General features: G+C 44.2%; 1 protein-coding gene across 37 annotated transcripts in view; it reads left to right on the top strand.

The window, feature by feature from the left end:
* LOC129867637 (kinesin-like protein KIF1A) overlaps window positions 1-23,741 on the top strand; it is a 160,041-nt gene that overhangs the window by 134,691 nt on the left and 1,609 nt on the right. For all 37 annotated transcript variants that reach the window (XM_055941165.1, XM_055941163.1, XM_055941183.1 and 34 more), the window contains 10 exons: window positions 2,055-2,169; window positions 5,212-5,345; window positions 5,489-5,550; window positions 5,783-5,928; window positions 14,252-14,437; window positions 14,643-14,714; window positions 14,991-15,115; window positions 19,490-19,648; window positions 20,258-20,450; window positions 22,202-22,320. In XM_055941165.1, the coding sequence (XP_055797140.1) occupies window positions 2,055-2,169; window positions 5,212-5,345; window positions 5,489-5,550; window positions 5,783-5,928; window positions 14,252-14,437; window positions 14,643-14,714; window positions 14,991-15,115; window positions 19,490-19,648; window positions 20,258-20,450; window positions 22,202-22,320 (1,311 nt within the window). The remainder of the gene's footprint in view (window positions 1-2,054; window positions 2,170-5,211; window positions 5,346-5,488; window positions 5,551-5,782; window positions 5,929-14,251; window positions 14,438-14,642; window positions 14,715-14,990; window positions 15,116-19,489; window positions 19,649-20,257; window positions 20,451-22,201; window positions 22,321-23,741) is intronic.

Below are 23,741 nucleotides of genomic sequence, written 5' to 3'. Positions count from 1 at the left end.
ACCACTAATGCTAACTAACACGATGCTATTACCACTAATGCTAACTAACACAATGTTATTACCACTAATGCTAACTACCATGATGCTCTTAGACTAATGCTAACTAACACAATGCTTTTACCACTAATGCTAACTAACACAATGCTATTACCGCTAATGCTAATTAACACAATGTTATTACCACTAATGCTAACTAACACAATGTTATTACCACTAATGCTAACTAACACGATGCTATTACCACTTATGCTAACTAACATGATGCTCTTAGACTAATGCTAACTAACACAATGCTTTTACCACTAATGCTAACTAACACAATGCTATTACCACTAATGCTAACTAACATGATGCTCTTAGACTAATGCTAACTAACACAATGCTTTTACCACTAATGCTAACTAACACAATGCTATTACCACTAATGCTAACTAACATGATTCTATTAGACTAATGCTAACTAACACGATGCTATTACCACTAATGCTAACTTACACAATGTTATTACCACTAATGCTAACTAACACGATGCTATTACCACTAATGCTAACTGACACAATGATATTACTACTAATGCTAACTAAAACAATGCTATTACCACTAATGCTAACTAACACGATGCTATTACCACTAATGCTAACTAATATGATGCTATTAGACTAATGCTAATTAACACCACTAATGCTAACTAACACAATGCTATTACCGCTAATGCTAACTAACACAATGTTTTTACCACTAATGTTAACTAACAAAATGTTTTTACCACTAATGTTAACTAACAAAATGCTATTACCACTAATGCTAACTAGCACAATGTTATTACCATTAATGCTAACTAACCCGATGCTATTACCACTAATGCTAACTAGCACGATGCTATTACGACTAATGCTAACTAACACAATGTTATTACCACTAATGCTAACTAACACAATGCTTGTACCACTAATGCTAACTAACGAGATGTTTTTACCACTAATGTTAACTAACACAATGCTATTACCACTAATGCTAACTAGCACAATGTTATTACCATTAATGCTAACTAGCACGATGCTTTTACGACTAATGCTAACTAACATGATGCTATTAGACTAATGCTAACTAACACGATGCTATTACCACTAATGCTAACTAACACAATGTTATTACCACTAATGCTAACTAACACGATGCTATTACCACTAATGCTAACTGACACAATGATATTACTACTAATGCTAACTAAAACAATGCTATTACCACTAATGCTAACTAACACGATGCTATTACCACTAATGCTAACTAATATGATGCTATTAGACTAATGCTAATTAACACCACTAATGCTAACTAACACAATGCTATTACCGCTAATGCTAACTAACACGATGCTATTACCACTAATGCTAACTAATATGATGCTATTAGACTAATGCTAATTAACACCACTAATGCTAACTAACACAATGCTATTACCGCTAATGCTAACTAACACAATGTTTTTACCACTAATGTTAACTAACAAAATGCTATTACCACTAATGCTAACTAGCACAATGTTATTACCATTAATGCTAACTAACACGATGCTATTACCACTAATGCTAACTAGCACGATGCTATTACGACTAATGCTAACTAACATGATGCTATTAGACTAATGCTAACTAACACGATGTTTTTACCACTAATGTTAACTAACACAATGCTATTACCACTAATGCTAACTAGCACAATGTTTTTACCACTAATGTTAACTAACACAATGCTATTACCACTAATGCTAACTAGCACAATGCTATTACATCAGACATACAGTAGCAATAACGTGTAGCTGTTCCTAAGAATACCTCTAAATTGTTACGATATATCCTCTCAATAAAGTAAACCCTTTTCAGATATTTGTAACATGTACCAACACGACTTTTTAGACAAACAATAGAGTAGGTTTTATAATCTGTTTGTAAGTAGTGTTTATCAGACAGACAGACAGATCAGAGACCACTATGTGTCAGCGTTCAGACAAGGATCTCTCTCTGCATGGTTAACTCCTCTTCTCCTTCCATCAGGACATTCTATCGCTTCGAGGCTGCCTGGGACAGCGCCATGCATAACTCCCTCCTCCTGAACCGGGTCACTCCTTACGGAGAGAAGATCTACATGACCTTGTCGGCCTACCTAGAGGTAAAAACATTAGACAGTTAATAATACAATATATTTCCATTGTTCAGGCGCTTTTAATCCAAATCGACTTTCATATGGGTTGGTCAAGTGGGAATTGAACCCATGACGTTGCAAGTACCACCCTCTACCGACTGAGCCACAGAGGCACACACACATATAGTTCTACGTGATCCTTCCTGACTATCTATAGGTAACACTGAATCCACAAAGACCAGCGGAGAAAATCTAGAGTCTTCTCAAATTGACTGATTTTGTCAGTTGCGTTTCGGATTTTAGAACAATGGAACCACAACCAGTTGTTTTTTTTGTTTTTTTCACACGATCAAACTGTCAGACTGTTTAATAAACTGTACATGTCCCTGTTGGTTTATCTGAATCTGGAGATGCTGCATAACAGCATTAGCAGGAGTTAAAACTCCACTCTGTCAGACTGCTCACCTCTCACGAAGACTACAATAACTGTAACTGTAATCAGAAATTCATTTCACTTACAGTACTTACAGTACTATCCAAAATGATCCCTTCTATAATCTGGATTGACTTACTGTATCTGTACTTACTGACTGTATCTGGACTTCACTGACTGTATCTGGACTAACTGACTGTATCTGGACTTACTGACTGTATCTGGACTAACTGACTGTATCTGGACTTACTGACTGTATCTGGACTTTACTGACTGTATCTGGACTAACTGACTGTATCTGGACTAACTGACTGTATCTGGACTAACTGACTGTATCTATACTTAACTGACTGTATCTGGACTTACTAACTGTATCTGGACTAACTGACTGTATCTGGACTAACTGACTGTATCTGGACTAACTGACTGTATCTATACTTAACTGACTGTATTTGGACTTACTGACTGTATCTGGACTAACTGACTGTATCTGGACTAACTGACTGTATCTGGACTAACTGACTGTATCTATACTTAACTGACTGTATTTGGACTTACTGACTGTATCTATACTTAACTTCTTATAGCTGCATCCTGCTAACGGGATCGATATGACAACAGCCAGTGAAAGTGCAGGGCGCCAAATTCAAACAACAGAAATCTCATAATTAAAATTCCTCAAACATACATGTGTCTTATATCATTTTAAAGGTATTCTTGTTGTTAATCCCACCTGTCACGATCGTCGTAACAATGAAGAGAGGAGGACCAAGGCGCAGCGTGATAACAGTACATCTTCTTTATTTACCGAAGACGAACACGGACACTGACAAACTATACAAAAACAATAAACGACCGTGAAGCTATAAAACGAAAGTGCAGACACAAGCAACTAACGTAAAGACATAGACAATCACCCACAACCTACCTAATGACTATGGCTGCCTAAATATGGCTCCCAATCAGAGACAACGATAGACAGCTGTCTCTAATTGAGAACCAATCTAGGCAACCATAGACATACAAACACCTAGACTGAACACTGCCCCATAAACATACAAAAACCCTAGACAATACAAAAACACATACATCCCCCATGTCACACCCTGACCTAACTAAAAGAATAAAGAAAACAAAGATAACTAAGGCCAGGGTGTGACACCACCAAAGTGTCCGATTTCAAATATGCTTTTCAGCGAAAGCACTACAAACGATTAGGTCACCACAATAAGCACAGCCATTTTTCCAGCCAAAGATAGGAGTCACAAAAAGCAGAAATAGAGATAAAATGAATCACTAACCTTTGATGATCTTCATCAGATGACACTCATAGGACTTCATGTTACACAATGCATGCATGTTTTGTTTGATAAAGTTCATATTTATATAAAAAAATCAGAGTTTACATTGGCGCGTTACATTCACTAGTTCCAAAAACATCAAGTGATTTTGCATAGCCACATCGTTTCAACAGAAATACTCATCATAAATGTAGATGATAATACAAGTTATACACATGTAATTATAGATATACCTCTCCTTAATGCAACCGCTGTGTCAGATTTCAAAAACAAATTACGGAAAAAGCAAACCATGCAATAATCTGAGACGGCGCTCGGAACAATAGCCAAATTAGCCGCCATGTTGGAGTCAACAGAAACCAGTAAATACATGATAAATGTTTCCTTACCTTTGATGAACTTCATCAGAATGCACTCCCAGGACTCCCAGGTCCACAATAAATGCTTGATTTGTTCGATAATGTCCGTTATTTATGTCCAATTAGCTACTTTGGTTAGCGCGTTTGGTAAACAATTCCAAAGTCACAAAGCGCGTCCACTATAACGTGACGAAATGTCCAAAAGTTCCATAACAGTCAGTAGAAACATGTCAAACGATGTACTGAATCAATCTTTAGAATGTTGTTAACATACATCTTGAATAACGTTCCAACCGGAGAATTAGATTGACTTCAGTTGAGCGATGGAACGGAGCTGCCTATCACGTGAACGCGCATCGTCAAAACATGGTCAGCTCGTGGCAGTGGTGACTAATTCCTGTCTCCTTCGGCCCCCCTTCACATTAGAGTCATCAGACAAAGTTCTATTGACTGTTGACATCTAGTGGAAGCCGTAGGAAGTGAACACTCATCAATATCTCGCTGTAATTTCAATGAGAGCTTGGTTGAAAATCTGCCACCTCAGAAAAAATCCAAACAGGAAGTGGAACTTCTCAGGTTTTTGCCTGCCATATGAGTTCTGTTATACTCACAGACATAATTCAAACAGTTTTAGAAACTTCAGAGTGTTTGCTATCCAATACTAATAATAATATGCAAATATTAGCAACTATGACTGAGGAGCAGGCCGTTTACTCTGTGCACCTTTCATCCAAGCTACTCAATACTGCCCCTGCAGCCATAAGAAGTTAACTGACTGTATCTGGACTTACTGACTGTATCTGGACTAAACTGACTGTATCTGGACTTCACTGACTGTATCTGGACTTACTGACTGTATCTGGACTAAACTGACTGTATCTGGACTAAACTGACTGTATTTGGACTTACTGACTGTATCTGATGTTATGATCTAAGAAGCAGAGAGATGAGCTTTAAAACCTTTTCCTTTCTTTAGATGGAGAACTGCACCCAGCCCACAGTCATAACCAAAGATTTCTGCATGGTGTTCTACTCTCGAGACGCTAAACTCCCGGCCTCCCGCTCCATCCGAAACCTGTTTGGCACAGGAAGCCTGAGGGCAGTGGAGGGGTGAGTTGAACATCTCATTATTATTAACAGAAACATTCTTTGCTTCTGTTGCGTTCCTGAAAGATGACGTTGAAATCAATGGAAACATTTGAAACAACCCCCTTGGCTGTGTCTGTTATCGGTCTTTCTCTTTCTCTCTGCAGTAACCGGGTGACAGGTGTGTACGAGGTCAGCCTATGTCACCTGGCTGATCATGGGAGTCCAGGTGAGACACTTGTTCCATTGCCTCCCCTCACTGTCTGTGTGTGTATTTGAGATTGACAACATTGCAGTCAGACTGACAAGAATGACTGATCCACAAATCACCTAGCATCCTGAAAAGCTACTCATTATGTGATCGAGATGAATGATTCTGCCTTGCCTTCCTCAAACAGATCCCCTCAATTAAGCTGTATCAATCCTTCCCCCTTCACCCTTGACCTTTCCTTGACCCCCAGGTATGCAGAGGAGACGTCGCCGGGTGCTGGACACCTCGGTGGCGTATGTCCGCGGGGAGGAGAACCTGGCTGGGTGGAGGCCTCGCAGTGACAGCCTCATCCTGGACCACCAGTGGGAACTGGAGAAACTCAGCCTCCTGCAGGAGGTATGTGGTACTACAACCTACACCCTATACAGAGCCTTCACAAAATATTCATGATCCTGGGCTTATTCCACAGCCTGAAGTCAAAATTGATTAAATAAATTGTTTTCTCATCCATCTATACACAATAAACCATAATGACAAAGTGAAAACATGTTTTTAGACATTTTTGCAAACGTATTGAAAATGAAAAACAGAAAAATTGCATCAAACGCTATTTGTCACATGCGTGGAATATACGCCGAACAGGTGTAGACCTCACCGTGAAATGCTTACTTACAAGCCCTTTAATCAACAATGCAGCTCAAGAAATAGATTTAATAAAATATTGACAAAATTAATTAAAGAAAAAAAGAAAATGACGAGGATATATACAGGGTGTTACGGTACAGAGTCAATGTGGAGGCTATATACAGGGGGTTACGGTACAGAGTCAATGTGGAGACTATATACAGGGGGTACTGGTACAGAGTCAATGTGGAGGCTATATACAGGGTGTTACGGTACAGAGTCAATGTGGAGGCTATATACAGGGTGTTACGGTACAGAGTCAATGTGGAGGCTATATACAGGGTGTTACAGTACAGAGTCAATGTGGAGGCTATATACAGGGTGTTACAGTACAGAGTCAATGTGGAGGCTATATACAGGGTGTTACGGTACAGAGTGAATGTGGAGACTATATACAGGGTGTTACGGTACAGAGTCAATGTGGAGGCTATATACAGGGTGTTACGGTACAGAGTCAATGTGGAGGCCATATACAGGGTGTTACGGTACAGAGTGAATGTGGAGACTATATACAGGGTGTTACGGTACAGAGTGAATGTGGAGGCTATATACAGGGTGTTACGGTACACAGTCAATGTGGAGGCTATATACAGGGTGTTACAGTACAGAGTCAATGTGGAGGCTATATACAGGGTGTTACAGTACAGAGTCAATGTGGAGGCTATATACAGGGTGTTACGGTACAGAGTGAATGTGGAGACTATATACAGGGTGTTACGGTACAGAGTCAATGTGGAGGCTATATACAGGGTGTTACGGTACAGAGTCAATGTGGAGGCCATATACAGGGTGTTACGGTACAGAGTGAATGTGGAGACTATATACAGGGTGTTACGGTACAGAGTCAATGTGGAGGCTATATACAGGGTGTTACGGTACAGAGTCAATGTGGAGGCTATATACAGGGTGGTACGGTACAGAGTCAATGTGGAGGCTATATACAGGGTGTTACGGTACAGAGTCAATGTGGAGGCTATATTACACGGGTACCGGTACAGAGTCAACGTGGAGGCTATATACAGGGTGTTACGGTACAGAGTCAACTTGGAGGCTATATACAGGGTGTTACGGTACAGAGTCAATGTGGAGGCCATATACAGGGTGTTACGGTACAGAGTCAATGTGGAGACTATATACAGGGGTGTACTGGTACAGAGTCAATGTGGAGGCTATATACAGGGTGTTTTATTTATTTATTTTTATTTAACCTTTATTTAACCAGGTAGGCAAATTGAGAACACGTTCTCATTTACAATTGCGACCTGGCCAAGATAAAGCAAAGCAGTTCGACACATACAACAACACATAGTTACACATGGAGTAAAAACAAACATATAGTCAATAATACAGTGGAAAAAAAATAAGTCTATATACAATGTGAGCAAGTGAGGTGAGATAAGGGAGGTGAAGGCAAACAGATATATGTATAAATAAATAAAAATATAAAAAGGCCATGGAGGCGAAGTGAGTACAACACAGCAAGTAAGATAAAAACTTTAAAAAAAACACTGGAATGGTTGGTTTGCATTGGAAGAAAGTGCAAAGTAGAGACAGAAATAATGGGGTGCAAAGGAGCAAAATAAATTAATAAATAAATACAGTAGGTAAAGAGGTAGTTGTTTGGGCTAAATTGTAGATGGGTTATGTACAGGTGCAGTAATCTATGAGCTGCTCTGACAGCTGGTGCTTAAAGCTAGTGAGGGAGATAGGTGTTTCCAGTTTCAGAGATTTTTGTAGTTCGTTCCAGTCATTGGCAGCAGAGAACTGGAAGGAGAGGCGTCCAAAGGAAGAATTGGTTTTGGGGGTGACTATAGAGATATACCTGCTGGAGCGCGTGCTACAGGTAGGTGCTGCTATGGTGACCAGCGAGCTGAGATAAGGGGGGACTTTACCTAGCAGGGTCTTGTAGATGACCTGGAACCAGTGGGTTTGGCGACGAGTATGAAGCGAGGGCCAGCCAACGAGAGTGTACAGGTCGCAGTGGTGGGTAGTATATGGGGCTTTGGTGACAAAACGGATGGCACTGTGATAGACTGCATCCAATTTATTGAGTAGGGTTTTGGAGGCTATTTTGTAAATGACATCACCGAAGTCGAGGATTGGTAGGATGGTCAGTTTTACAAGGGTATGTTTGGCAGCATGAGTAAAGGATGCTTTGTTGCGGAATAGGAAGCCAATTCTAGATTTGACTTTGGATTGGAGATGTTTGATGTGGGTCTGGAAGGAGAGTTTACAGTCTAACCAGACACCTAGGTATTTGTAGTTGTCCACATATTCTAAGTCAGAGCCGTCCAAAGTAGTGATGTTGGACAGGCGGGCAGGAGCAGGCAGCGATCGGTTGAAGAGCATGCATTTGGTTTTACTTGTATTTAAGAGCAGTTGGAGGCCACGGAAGGAGAGTTGTATGGCATTGAAGCTCGCCTGGAGGGTTGTTAACACAGTGTCAAAAGAAGGGCCAGAAGTATACAGAATAGTGTCGTCTGCGTAGAGGTGGATCAGAGAATCACCAGCAGCAAGAGCGACATCATTGATGTAAACAGAGAAGAGGGTCGGTCCAAGAATTGAACCCTGTGGCACCCCCATAGAGACTGCCAGAGGCCCGGACAACAGACCCTCCGATTTGACACACTGAACTCTATCAGAGAAGTAGTTGGTGAACCAGGCGAGGCAATCATTAGAGAAACCAAGGCTGTCGAGTCTGCCAATGAGGATGTGGTGATTGACAGAGTCAAAAGCCTTGGCCAGGTCAATGAATACGGCTGCACAGTATTGTTTCCTATCGATGGCGGTTACGATATCGTTTATGACCTTGAGCGTGGCTGAGGTGCACCCATGACCAGCTCTGAAACCAGATTGCATAGCGGAGAAGGTGTGGTGTGATTCGAAATGGTCGGTAATCTGTTTGTTGACTTGGCTTTCGAAGACCTTAGAAAGGCAGGGTAGGATAGATATAGGTCTGTAGCAGTTAGGGTCAAGGGTGTCCCCCCCTTTGAAGAGGGGGATAACCGCAGCTGCTTTCCAATCTTTGGGGATCTCAGACGACACGAAAGAGAGGTTGAAGAGGCTAGTAATAGGGGTGGCAACAATTTCAGCAGATAGTTTTAGAAAGAAAGGGTCCAGATTATCTAGCCCGGCTGATTTGTAAGGGTCCAGATTTTGCAGCTCATTAAGAACATCAGCTGACTGTATTTGGGAGAAAGAGAAATGGGGAAGGCTTGGGCGAGTAGCAGAGGGGAGGGCAGTGCTGTTGTCCGGGGTAGGGGTAGCCAGGTGGAAAGCATGGCCAGCCGTAGAAAAATGCTTATTGAAATTCTCAATTATAGTGGATTTGTCGGTGGTGACAGTGTTTCCTATCTTCAGAGCGGTTGGAAGCTGGGAGGAGGTGTTCTTATTCTCCATGGACTTTACGGTGTCCCAGAACTTTTTTGAATTTGTGTTGCAGGAAGCAAATTTCTGCTTGAAAAAGCTAGCCTTGGCTGTTCTAACTGCCTGTGTATATTGGTTTCTGGCTTCCCTGAAAAGTTGCATATCACGGGGGCTGTTCGATGCTAATGCAGAACGCCATAGGATGTTTTTCTGTTGGTTAAGGGCAGTCAGGTCAGGAGAGAACCAAGGGCTATATCTGTTCCTGGTTCTAAATTTCTTGAATGGGGCATGCTTATTCAAGATGGTGAGGAAGGCATTTTTAAAAAATGACCAGGCATCCTCTACTGACGGGATGAGATCAATATCCTTCCAGGATACCCCGGCCAGGTCGATTAGGAAGGCCTGCTCGCTGAAGTGTTTCAGGGAGCGTTTGACAGTGATGAGTGGAGGTCGTTTGACCGCTGACCCATTACGGATGCAGGCAATGAGGCAGTGATCGCTGAGATCTTGGTTGAAAACAGCAGAGGTGTATTTGGAGGGCAAGTTTGTTAGGATGATATCTATGAGGGTACCCGTGTTTACGGAATTGGGGTGGTACCTGGTAGGTTCATTGATAATTTGTGTGAGATTGAGGGCATCAAGCTTAGATTGTAGGGTGGCTGGGGTGTTGAGCATGTTCAAATTTAGGTCGCCTAGCAGCACGAGCTCTGAAGATAGATGGGGGGCAATCAGTTCACATATAGTGTCCAGAGCACAGCTGGGGGCAGAGGGTGGTCTATAGCAGGCGGCAACGGTGAGAGACTTGTTTTTAGAGAGGTGGATTTTTAAAAGTAGAAGTTCAAATTGTTTGGGAACAGACCTGGATAGTATAACAGAACTCTGCAGGCAGTCTTTGCAGTAGATTGCAACACCGCCCCCTTTGGCCGTTCTATCTTGTCTGAAAATATTGTAATTGGGGATAAAAATGTCTGAATTTTTGGTGGTCTTTCTAAGCCAGGATTCAGACACGGCTAAAACATCCGGGTTGGTAGAGTGTGCTTAAGCAGTGAACAAAACAAACTTAGGGAGGAGGCTTCTAATGTTAACATGCATGAAGCCAAGGCTATTACTGTTACAGAAGTCATCAAAAGAGAGCGCCTGGGGAATAGGAGTGGGGCCAGGTACTGCAGGGCCTGGATTCACCTCTACATCACCAGAGGAACAGAGGAGAAGTACGATAAGGGTACGGCTAAAAGCTATGAGAATTGGTCGCCTAGAGCTACTAGAGCAGAGAGTAAAAGGAAGTTTCTGGGGGCGATAAAATAGTTTAAAGGAATAATGTACAGACAAAGGTATGGTAGGATGTGAATACAGTGGAGGTAAACCTAGGTATTGAGTGATGATGAGAGAGATCTTGTCTCTAGAAACATCATTGAAACCAGGTGATGTCATCGCATATGTGGGTGGTGGAACTGAGAGGTTGGATATGGTATAGAGAGCAGGGCTAGAATCTCTACAGTGAAATAAGCCAATAAACACTAACCAGAACAGCAATGGACAAGGCATATTTACATTAAGGAGAGGCATGCTTAATCGAGTGATCAATAAGGGTCCAGTGAGTAGAGGTTGGTTGGGGTCGTGGCGATCCAGACAGCTGGCCGGGTATATGGCTATCGGTAGCAGCATAGGATGGAGGTCTGTTTGTAGATACCTCGTGCGTTTCCGTCGGTAGGTTCCGTGTAGTGGGGTTTTGTTCAGATAGCAGCCGATAAGACAGCTAACGATTAGCGGGCCTCAGATGAGCGTTCAGGTAACGTCGGGACGGAGGTGCCGGTTGGATAAATCCCTCGGGCAGATAACGTCGGCAGTCAGTCATGAAGGCCCGGTGGGGTTCCGTATCTGCAGCAGCAACAAAAGAAACGGGTCCGGATGGTGATGGAACTCCTCAGCTGGCTAGCTCCAGCATGATTTGAGTTTGCTCCGGGGTCGACGTGTTACGGTACAGAGTCAATGTGGAGACTATATACAGGGTGTTACGGTACAGAGTGAATGTGGAGACTATATACAGGGTGTTACGGTACAGAGTGAATGTGGAGACTATATACAGGGTGTTACGGTACAGAGTGAATGTGGAGACTATATACAGGGTGTTACGGTACAGAGTCAATGTGGAGGCTATATACAGGGTGTTACGGTACAGAGTCAATGTGGAGGCTATATACAGGGTGTTACGGTACAGAGTCAATGTGGAGGCTATATACAGGGTGTTACGGTACAGAGTCAATGTGGAGACTATATACAGGGTGTTACGGTACAGAGTGAATGTGGAGACTATATACAGGGTGTTACGGTACAGAGTGAATGTGGAGACTATATACAGGGTGTTACGGTACAGAGTGAATGTGGAGACTATATACAGGGTGTTACGGTACAGAGTGAATGTGGAGACTATATACAGGGTGTTACGGTACAGAGTCAATGTGGAGGCTATATACAGGGTGTTACGATACAGAGTCAATGTGGAGGCTATATACAGGGTGTTACGGTACAGAGTCAATGTGGAGACTATATACAGGGTGTTACGGTACAGAGTGAATGTGGAGACTATATATAGGGTGTTACGATACAGAGTGAATGTGGAGACTATATACAGGGTGTTACGGTACAGAGTCAATGTGGAGGCTATATACAGGGTGTTACGGTACAGAGTCAATGTGGAGGCTATATACAGGGGGGTGCCGGTACAGAGTCAATGTGGAGGTTATATACAGGGGGGTGCCGGTACAGAGTCAATGTGGAGGTTATATAAAGGGTGTTACGGTACAGAGTCAATGTGGAGGCTATATACAGGGTATTACGGTACAGAGTCAATGTGGAGGCTATATACAGGGTGTTACGGTACAGAGTCAATGTGGAGGCTATATACAAGGTGTTACGGTACAGAGTCAATATGGAGGCTATATACACGGTGTTACGGTACAGAGTCACTATGGAGGCTATATACAGGGTTTTATGGTACAGAGTCAATATGGAGGCTATATACAGGGGATACCAGTACAGAGTCAATGTGGAGGCCATATACAGGTTGTTACGGTACAGAGTCAATGTGGAGGCTATATACAGGGTGTTACGGTACAGAGTCAATGTGGAGGCCATATACAGGGTGTTACGGTACAGAGTGAATGTGGAGACTATATACAGGGTGTTACGGTACAGAGTCAATGTGGAGGCTATATACAGGGTGTTACGGTACAGAACAATGTGGAGGCTATATACAGGGTGGTACGGTACAGAGTCAATGTGGAGGCTATATACAGGGTGTTACGGTACAGAGTCAATGTGGAGGCTATATTACACGGGGTACCGGTACAGAGTCAACGTGGAGGCTATATACAGGGTGTTACGGTACAGAGTCAACTTGGAGGCTATATACAGGGTGTTACGGTACAGAGTCAATGTGGAGGCCATATACAGGGTGTTACGGTACAGAGTCAATGTGGAGACTATATACAGGGGTGTTACGGTACAGAGTGAATGTGGAGACTATATACAGGGTGTTACGGTACAGAGTGAATGTGGAGACTATATACAGGGTGTTACGGTACAGAGTGAATGTGGAGACTATATACAGGGTGTTACGGTACAGAGTCAATGTGGAGGCTATATACAGGGTGTTACGGTACAGAGTCAATGTGGAGGCTATATACAGGGTGTTACGATACAGAGTCAATGTGGAGGCTATATACAGGGTGTTACGGTACAGAGTCAATGTGGAGACTATATACAGGGTGTTACGGTACAGAGTGAATGTGGAGACTATATACAGGGTGTTACGGTACAGAGTGAATGTGGAGACTATATACAGGGTGTTACGATACAGAGTGAATGTGGAGACTATATACAGGGTGTTACGGTACAGAGTCAATGTGGAGGCTATATACAGGGTGTTACGGTACAGAGTCAATGTGGAGGCTATATACAGGGTGTTACGGTACAGAGTCAATGTGGAGGCTATATACAGGGGGGTGCCGGTACAGAGTCAATGTGGAGGCTATATACAGGGGGGTGCCGGTACAGAGTCAATGTGGAGGTTATATACAGGGTGTTACGTTACAGAGTCAATGTGGAGGCTATATACAGGGTATTACGGTACAGAGTCAATGTGGAGGCTATATACAGGGTGTTACGGTACAGAGTCAATGTGGAGGCTATATACAAGGTGTTACGGTACAGAGTCAATATGGAGGCTATATACACGGTGTTACGGTACAGAGTCACTATGGAGGCTATATACAGGGTTTTATGGTACAGAGTCAATATGGAGGCTATATACAGGGGATACCAGTACAGAGTCAATGTGGAGGCCATATACAGGTTGTTACGGTACAGAGTCAATGTGGAGGCTATATACAGGGTGTTACGGTACAGAGTCTAGGTCCGAGTTGCACAGGGAGGGGTTAAGTCCCAGGGCACTGAGACTAGTGATGAGCTTGCAAGGTACTATGTTGTTGAAGCTGTAGTCAATGAACAGCGTCCAGGTTGCTCTCGTCCAGGTCGAGGAATGCGAACATCTGTTGTATTTCCTCTCGATCTAACGGTCAAGACGTCAGGTTTCTCCTGTGGGAGACCCGGGTTCATATCCCGGCCGTTTTATTACTAATGATGTTTTGTTCTGGTTGGTTCTCTACAGGTGGAGAAGACGAGACACCGCCTGCTCCTCAGGGAGAAATTAGAGTCCATCCTGCTGCTGGGTCAGGAGGGGTTGTTGTCCTGTGTAGGTGAGGAGCAGAGTGAGTCCCCTCAACCCTCTGAGGGTCTCGGTCTCAGTCCCACCGTAGATGCCCCTAATGAGAGGCAGAGGGAGCTAGCCATCAAGGTCAGTGTCTTCTTTAAAAACGTGTTTAGAAGTTAGTTATTATTGTTACTCGAATATTCCCATTCTTGCTCGAGTGTCCCCTTTTTTAAAATGTTGTACGTGTGCCCAGTTAAGCCTTTGTCTTTATTAAACATCTCTGAGTAAACATTGTTTGTAAAGCCTCTTGCTCTGAAACGTAAAGCACTCTCTATCTCTTGTCCACCAGTGTCTTCGGCTGCTCACCCACTCCTTCAACAGAGAGTACAGCCACGTGTGTATCAGCGCCAGTGAAAGCAAGGTAGACTTCCTTCCTGTGTCACTTTACTATGATGGTTTTCCATGTTCTGTATCCTGTTTTAAAGTTACTTCGATTTGAGGAAACTACGAGTAGGTAAATGACATGTTTTCATTGTTCTCAGTGAGCTTTTTCTAGACATGCTGTGTGTGTGTGTGTGTGTGTGTGTGTGTGTGTGTGTGTGTGTGTGTGTGTGTGTGTGTGTGTGTGTGTGTGTGTGTGTGTGTGTGTGTGTGTGTGTGTGTGTGTGTGTGTGTGTGTGTGTGCGTGTGTTTCCAGCTGTCTGAGATGTCAGTGACTCTGCTGAGGGAGTCGACCTCTGCCACGGCCCTGAACATCCTCACCCCCTCCTCGACATGCCCCTCACTGGTGGAGGGCTGCTACCCCAAGTCCGAAGGGCTCAGGTCAGTAACAACACACTCGTAAGAGACACTCATGACACAAACAGAATTTAGTTATTAGCCTTGTTTTGTTCAATCTTCTTTACTTATACAGTGGGGAGAACAAGTATTTGATACACTGACGATTTTGCAGGTTTTCCTACTTACAACGTCACATTGTATGATTTTTAGTAATTCATTTGCATTTACTTATATATATACTCTGAATACCAGTGGTGGAAAAAGTACTTGACTCAAGGTAAAGATACCTTCATAGAAAATGACTCAATTAAAAGTGAAAGTCACCCAGTAAAAGTCAAAAATTATTTGGTTTAAAGTATCAAAGGTAAGTATTAAAAGTACATGTAACTGCTAAAATATACTGAAATATAAAAAATAAAAGTATAAATTATTTCAAACCAGACGGCACATTTTTCTTGTTTTTTATTTATTTACTGATAGCCAGGGGAACACTCCAACACTCAGACATCATTACAGATAGCCAGGGGAACACTCCAACACTCAGACATCATTACAGATAGCCAGGGGAACACTCCAACACTCAAACATTATTACAGACAGCCAGGGAAACACTCCAACACGCAGACATCATTTACAGATAGCCAGGGGAACACTCCAACACTCAGACATCATTTACAGATAGCCAGGGGAACACTCCAACACACAGACATCATTTACAGATAGCCAGGGGAACACTCCAACACACAGACATCATTTACAGATAGCCAGGGGAACACTCCAACACACAGACATCATTTACAGATAGCCAGGGGAACACTCCAACACACAGACATCATTTACAGATAGCCAGGGGAACACTCCAACACTCAGACATCATTTACAGATAGCCAGGGGAACACTCCAACACTCAGACATCATTTACAGATAGCCAGGGGAACACTCCAACACTTAGACATCATTACAGATAGCCAGGGGAACACTCCAACACCCAGACATCATTTACATATAGCCAGGGGCACACTCCAACACTTAGACATCATTACAGATAGCCAGGGCCACACTCCAACACTCAGACATCATTTACAAACACAGTATTTGTGTTTTGTGAGTCCGCCAGAACAGAGGCAGTAGGGATGACCTGGGATGTTCTCTGTTTAGTGAGTCCTCCAGATCAGAGGCAGTAGGGATGACCAGGGATGTTCTCTGTTTAGTGAGACCTCCAGATCATAGGCAGTAGGGATGACCAGGGATGTTCTCTGTTTAGTGAGTCCTCCAGATCAGAGGCAGTAGGGATGACCAGGGATGTTCTCTGTTTAGTGAGACCTCCTGATCAGAGGCAGTAGGGATGACCTGGGATGTTCTCTGTTTAGTGAGTCCTCCAGATCAGAGGCAGTAGGGATGACCAGGGATGTTCTCTGTTTAGTGAGTCTGCCAGATCAGAGGCAGTAGGGATGACCAGGGATGTTCTCTGTTTAGTGAGTCCTCCAGATCAGAGGCAGTAGGGATGACCAGGGATGTTCTCTGTTTAGTGAGTCCTCCAGATCAGAGGCAGTAGGGATGACCTGGGATGTTCTCTGTTTAGTGAGACCTCCTGATCAGAGGCAGTAGGGATGACCAGGGATGTTCTCTGTTTAGTGAGACCTCCTGATCAGAGGCAGTAGGGATGACCAGGGATGTTCTCTGTTTAGTGAGACCTCCTGATCAGAGGCAGTAGGGATGACCTGGGATGTTCTCTGTTTAGTGAGTCCTCCAGATCAGAGGCAGTAGGGATGACCAGGGATGTTCTCTGTTTAGTGAGTCTGCCAGATCAGAGGCAGTAGGGATGACCAGGGATGTTCTCTGTTTAGTGAGTCCTCCAGATCAGAGGCAGTAGGGATGACCAGGGATGTTCTCTGTTTAGTGAGTCCTCCAGATCAGAGGCAGTAGGGATGACCAGGGATGTTCTCTGTTTAGTGAGACCTCCTGATCAGAGGCAGTAGGGATGACCTGGGATGTTCTCTGTTTAGTGAGTCCTCCAGATCAGAGGAAGTAGGGATGACCAGGGATGTTCTCTGTTTAGTGAGTCCTCCAGATCAGAGGCAGTAGGGATGACCTGGGATGTTCTCTGTTTAGTGAGTCCTCCAGATCAGAGGCAGTAGGGATGACCAGGGATGTTCTCTGTTTAGTGAGACCTCCTGATCAGAGGCAGTAGGGATGACCTGGGATGTTCTCTGTTTAGTGAGTCCTCCAGATCAGAGGCAGTAGGGATGACCAGGGATGTTCTCTGTTTAGTGAGTCTGCCAGATCAGAGGCAGTAGGGATGACCAGGGATGTTCTCTGTTTAGTGAGTCCTCCAGATCAGAGGCAGTAGGGATGACCAGGGATGTTCTCTGTTTAGTGAGACCTCCAGATCAGAGGCAGTAGGGATGACCAGGGATGTTCTCTGTTTAGTGAGTCCTCCAGATCAGAGGCAGTAGGGATGACCAGGGATGTTCTCTGTTTAGTGAGACCTCCTGATCAGAGGAAGTAGGGATGACCAGGGATGTTCTCTGTTTAGTGAGACCTCCTGATCAGAGGAAGTAGGGATGACCAGGGATGTTCTCTGTTTAGTGAGTCCTCCAGATCAGAGGCAGTAGGGACGACCAGGGATGTTCTCTGTTTAGTGAGTCCTCCAGATCAGAGGCAGTAGGGATGACCAGGGATGTTCTCTGTTCAGTGAGTCCTCCAGATCAGAGGCAGTAGGGATGACCTGGGATATTCTCTGTTTAGTGAGACCTCCTGATCAGAGGAAGTAGGGATGACCTGGGATATTCTCTGTTTAGTGAGACCTCCTGATCAGAGGAAGTAGGGATGACCAGGGATGTTCTCTGTTTAGTGAGACCTCCTGATCAGAGGAAGTAGGGATGACCAGGGATGTTCTCTGTTTAGTGAGACCTCCTGATCAGAGGAAGTAGGGATGACCAGGGATGTTCTCTGTTTAGTGAGTCCTCCAGATCAGAGGCAGTAGGGACGACCAGGGATGTTCTCTGTTTAGTGAGTCCTCCAGATCAGAGGCAGTAGGGATGACCAGGGATGTTCTCTGTTTAGTGAGTCCTCCAGATCAGAGGCAGTAGGGATGACCTGGGATATTCTCTGTTTAGTGAGACCTCCTGATCAGAGGAAGTAGGGTTGACCTGGGATATTCTCTGTTTAGTGAGACCTCCTGATCAGAGGAAGTAGGGATGACCAGGGATGTTCTCTGTTTAGTGAGACCTCCTGATCAGAGGAAGTAGGGATGACCTGGGATATTCTCTGTTTAGTGAGACCTCCTGATCAGAGGAAGTAGGGATGACCAGGGATGTTCTCTGTTTAGTGAGTCCTCCAGATCAGAGGCAGTAGGGATGACCAGGGATGTTCTCTGTTTAGTGAGTCCTCCAGATCAGAGGCAGTAGGGATGACCTGGGATATTCTCTGTTTAGTGAGACCTCCTGATCAGAGGAAGTAGGGATGACCTGGGATATTCTCTGTTTAGTGAGACCTCCTGATCAGAGGAAGTAGGGATGACCAGGGATGTTCTCTGTTTAGTGAGTCCTCCAGATCAGAGGCAGTAGGGACGACCAGGGATGTTCTCTGTTTAGTGAGTCCTCCAGATCAGAGGCAGTAGGGATGACCAGGGATGTTCTCTGTTTAGTGAGTCCTCCAGATCAGAGGCAGTAGGGATGACCAGGGATGTTCTCTGTTTAGTGAGTCCTCCAGATCAGAGGCAGTAGGGATGACCTGGGATATTCTCTGTTTAGTGAGACCTCCTGATCAGAGGAAGTAGGGATGACCAGGGATGTTCTCTGTTGATATGTGCACGAATTAGACCGTTTTTCTGTCCTGATAAGCATTCTGTAATGAGTACTTTTGGGTGTCAGGGAAAATGTATTGTGTAAAAAGTACATACTTTTATTTAGGAATGTAGTGAAGTAAAAGTTGTCAAAAATAGAAATAGTAGAGTAAAATACAGACCCCACCTCCCCCCCAAAAAGTACTTAAGTAGTACTTTAAATTATTTTAATTTAAGTACTTTACACCACTGCTAAATACCCCAGTTCATGTTGTTAAGTTCAAAAGAATACAAGATAAGAATTACTGACACCGTTCAAACCAACCAGTGTTCAGAAATGTAAAGCCAATTATCTTGATAATTATCTTCTTTGTTGCAGATAGAACCTTTATAGTCCCAAGGTCAGGATATGTCTGCTTCAGCAACACTGAACTATGGTCCAAAGACAGACTGAACCGGGGTCTGGGGAAGCGTTAATGCTCCCAACCCCAAACCACATGTACCCACCTGGCGACGGTGGTTTGAGCCCCCTCTTTGCCGTTCCTGCATGTGCTCCGTCTTACTCATCTCATCTCCTTTCTCTGTCTGTAATCCCCCCCCCCCCCCCCCCCCCCCCCCCCCAACCACAGAACGCCCATGCCTCGTTCCCGCTGCGCCAGCCCCAACCCTGACTGCTCACAGCGGGACGGAGAGGTCAAGATCTCCCCTGGCCCCAGTGGGGTCGCAGCCCCAGAGGTTAAGCCCAGGGAACTCCGCTTCGTACCAGACATCCAGGAGATCCGGGTCAGGTGAGTGGCTCCAGAGATTGATTTTTTTTGTAATTAGTTTTGCCTTTATTTAATGACAGCCTAGGAACAGTGGGTTAACTGCCTTGGTCAGGGGCAGAACGACAGATTTTTTACCTTGTCAGCTCAGGGATTCAATCTTGCAACCTTTCGGTTACAAGTCCAACGCTCTAACCAGTAGGCTACCTGCCGATTGATTGACTGACTGACTGACCGAGTCAGTGGTTTATGGCTCCAGAGGTTTATCATTAAAAGTGGTGGAACTGACCAAATCAAATACAGTAATAATCATGTACAGTACCCGGCTGAGTTAATAACGGGAGTTCTCAACTCAATAGTCCTTAATGGGTACAGCGTTGGAAAGGCATATCCCCATATAAGACCTGCTCACACTGAAAATAATTTATTGAATTTATAATTTCTTCAACACCAGACTTCGTTAGCATTTGAGTCTTGATCTGGATTCTTCTGGCAGAACAAACAGGGTTTCTGGTCAGCATTAATACTCCGGGTTGAGCTTGGCTACTCTTATTTCAACCTGAGTCTTGTGCCTTCTAGATTGGATCTCGTCAAGTGTAGTTACACGTGTAGTGTACTTGGTCTTTCTTCCAGCCCCATCGTGTCAAAGAAGGGCTACCTGCATTTCCTGGAGCCTCATACCAACGGCTGGGTGAAGCGTTATGTGGTGGTGAGACGTCCGTACGTCTATATCTACAATACAGAGAGAGACAGCGTGGAGAGAGCCATCCTCAACCTCTCCTCTGCCCATGTCGAGTACAGCGAGGACCAGCAGGCCATGCTTAAGGTACATCACCCTTACACACCTTTACCTGACACCTTTACTTGCCGACACACATTTACATAACTTTACATGACATCTTTACCTGCCGACACACCTTTACCTGCCGACACACCTTTACCTGCTGACACACCTTTACCTGACAACACACCTTTACCTGCTGACACACCTTTACCTGACAACACACCTTTACCTGCTGACACACCTTTACCTGACAACACACCTTTACCTGCTGACACACCTTTACCTGACAACACACCTTTACCTGCTGACACCTTTACCTGACAACACACCTTTACCTGCTGACACACCTTTACCTGACAACACACCTTTACCTGCTGACACACCTTTACCTGACAACACACCTTTACCTGCCGACACACCTTTACCTGACAACACACCTTTACCTGCCGACACATCTTTACCTGCCGACACACCTTTACACACATTTTACCTGCCGACACACCTTTACCTGCCGACACACCTTTACACACCTTTACCTGCCGACACACCTTTACCTGCCGACACACCTTTACACACATTTTACCTGCCGACACACCTTTACCTGCCGACACACCTTTACACACCTTTACCTGCCGACACACCTTTACCCGCCGACACACCTTTTCACACCTTTACCTGCCGACACACCTTTACCCGCCGACACACCTTTACCTGCCGACACACCTTTACCTGCCGACACACCTTTACACACCTTTACCTGCCGACACACCATTACACACCTTTACCTGCCGACACACCTTTACACACATTTTACCTGAGGACGCCTACAGTAGGCCTTGTTCCAATCTCTTAGCCTGCATGTCCAAAACATTTCTAAATTCTAAGTCAGCAGGCCATACTCAGTGTTGGTAACCTTTTCTAATGCAACAAAAAAAACAAAGTCATGTCTGCTCAGTATTTAGCGGATCCCAGTAGGTGCTCCGTGCCTGACATGGTCTTTGTCAGCGTTACCAACGTCAGATGAACTACTACCACACAGGGCCAGCTTCCCCCAACAACACGGACACCATCTCATGTCCTCTTTTACTTGACACACACACTGAGTGTACGAAACATTAGGAACACCTGTTCTTTCCATGACATAGACTGACCAGGTGAATCCAGAATGAAAGCTATGATCCCTTATTGATGTCACTTGTTAAATCCACTTCAATCAGTGTAGATGAAGGGGAGGAGACGTGGTTAAATAATGATTTTTATGCCTTGAGACAATTGAGACATGAATTGTGTATGTGTGCCATTCAGAGGGTGAATGGACAAGACAAAAGATTGAAGTGCCTTTCAACGGGGTCTGGTAGTAGGTGCCAGGCGCACCGGTTTGTGTCAAGAACTGCAACGCTGCTGGGTTTTTCACACTCAACAGTTTCCTGTGTGTATCAAGGATGGTCCATCACCCAAAGGACATCCAGCCAACTTGACACAACTGTGGGAAGCACTGGAGTCAACATGGAACCAGCATCCCTGTGGAACGCTTTCGACACCTTGTAGAGTTCTTGCCCTGATGAATTGAGGCTGTTCTGAGGACGAAAGGGGGGGGGGGGGGGGGGGGGGGGGGGTGCAAGTCAATATTAGGAAGGTGTACCTAATGTTTTGTACACTCAGTGTAAAGTATATCTACAGTATTTGAAATAACAGACGTTTTTCCTCCCCGTGGTAAAACTCAAAGAGAAGCTTTCCTTCAGAAGCTGGCTGGTTTTAACACTGCTGTACTTTCTCTGTGTGTTTATCCCCAGACCCCAAACGCCTTTGCTGTGTGTACTGAGCACCGCGGGATACTGCTCCAAGCCAGCAACGACAAGGAGATGCACGACTGGCTCTATGCTTTTAACCCTCTCCTGGCTGGTTCCATCAGGTAACACGGCTGACACACTCACGTCTGTTGATGGTCCCTCTAGTTTTAATAGCAATGGTTTTTCCACATACCGGCTGGTTTGAAGAAGGCCTAGGTTTTTACTTTACAATGATCATGATCGTATGTGGTTGTTTTACCTACGTTAGTGGAATGCACTGATTGGAAGTTTCCCTGGATAAGAGAGTCTGCTAAATGACTCACTATGACTCTCTGGATCAGAGAGTCTGCTAAATGACTCACTACTGTAGTGGCTCTGGATCAGAGAGTCTGCTAAATGACTCCCTACTGTAGTGGCTCTGGATCAGAGAGTCTGCTAATTGACTCACTATGACTCTCTGGATCAGAGAGTCTGCTAAATGACTCACTACTGTAGTGATAAGTCTGCTAAATGACTCACTATGACTCTCTGGATCAGAGAGTCTGCTAAATGATTCACTACTGTAAGTCTCTCTGGATCAGAGAGTCTGCTAAATGACTCACTACTGTAGTGGCTCTGGATCAGAGAGTCTGTTAAATGACTCAATACTGTAAGTCTCTCTGGATAAGAGAGTCTGCTAAATGACTCACTACTGTAGTGGTTCTGGATCAGAGGTTCTGCTAAATGACTCACTATGACTCTCTGGATCAGAGGTTCTGCTAAATGACTCACTATGACTCTCTGGATCAGAGAGTCTGCTAAATGACTCACTACTGTAGTGGCTCTGGATCAGAGGTTCTGCTAAATGACTCACTATGACTCTCTGGATCAGAGGTTCTGCTAAATGACTCACTACTGTAGTGGCTCTGGATCAGAGGGTCTGCTAATTGACTCACTATGACTCTCTGGATCAGAGAGTCTGCTAAATGACTCACTACTGTAGTGATAAGTCTGCTAAATGACTCACTATGACTCTCTGGATAAGAGAGTCTGCTAAATGACTCACTACTGTAGTGGCTCTGGATCAGAGAGTCTGCTAAATGACTCACTATGACTCTCTGGATCAGAGAGTCTGCTAAATGACTCACTATGACTCTCTGGATCAGAGAGTCTGTTAAATGAGTCACTACTGTAGTGACTCTGGATAAGAGAGTCTGCTAATTGACTCACTACTGTAGTGGCTCTGGATCAGAGAGTCTGTTAAATGACTCACTACTGTAGTGGCTCTGGATCAGAGAGTCTGTTAAATGACTCACTACTGTAGTATCTCTGGATCAGAGAGTCTGCTAAATGACTCACTACTGTAAGTCTCTCTGGATAAGAGAGTCTGCTAAATGACTCACTACTGTAGTGGCTCTGGATCAGAGAGTCTGCTAAATGACTCACTACTGTAGTGGCTCTGGATGAGAGAGTCTGCTAAATGACTCACTACTGTAGTATCTCTGGATAAGAGAGTCTGCTAAATGACTCACTACTGTAGTATCTCTGGATCAGAGAGTCTGCT

This window comes from Salvelinus fontinalis, chromosome 12, assembly GCF_029448725.1.
Source record: "Salvelinus fontinalis isolate EN_2023a chromosome 12, ASM2944872v1, whole genome shotgun sequence".
Classification (NCBI taxonomy): domain Eukaryota; kingdom Metazoa; phylum Chordata; class Actinopteri; order Salmoniformes; family Salmonidae; genus Salvelinus; species Salvelinus fontinalis.
Note: the sequence above shows the minus strand (reverse complement) of the source record. Positions and strands in the feature narration are given on the sequence as shown.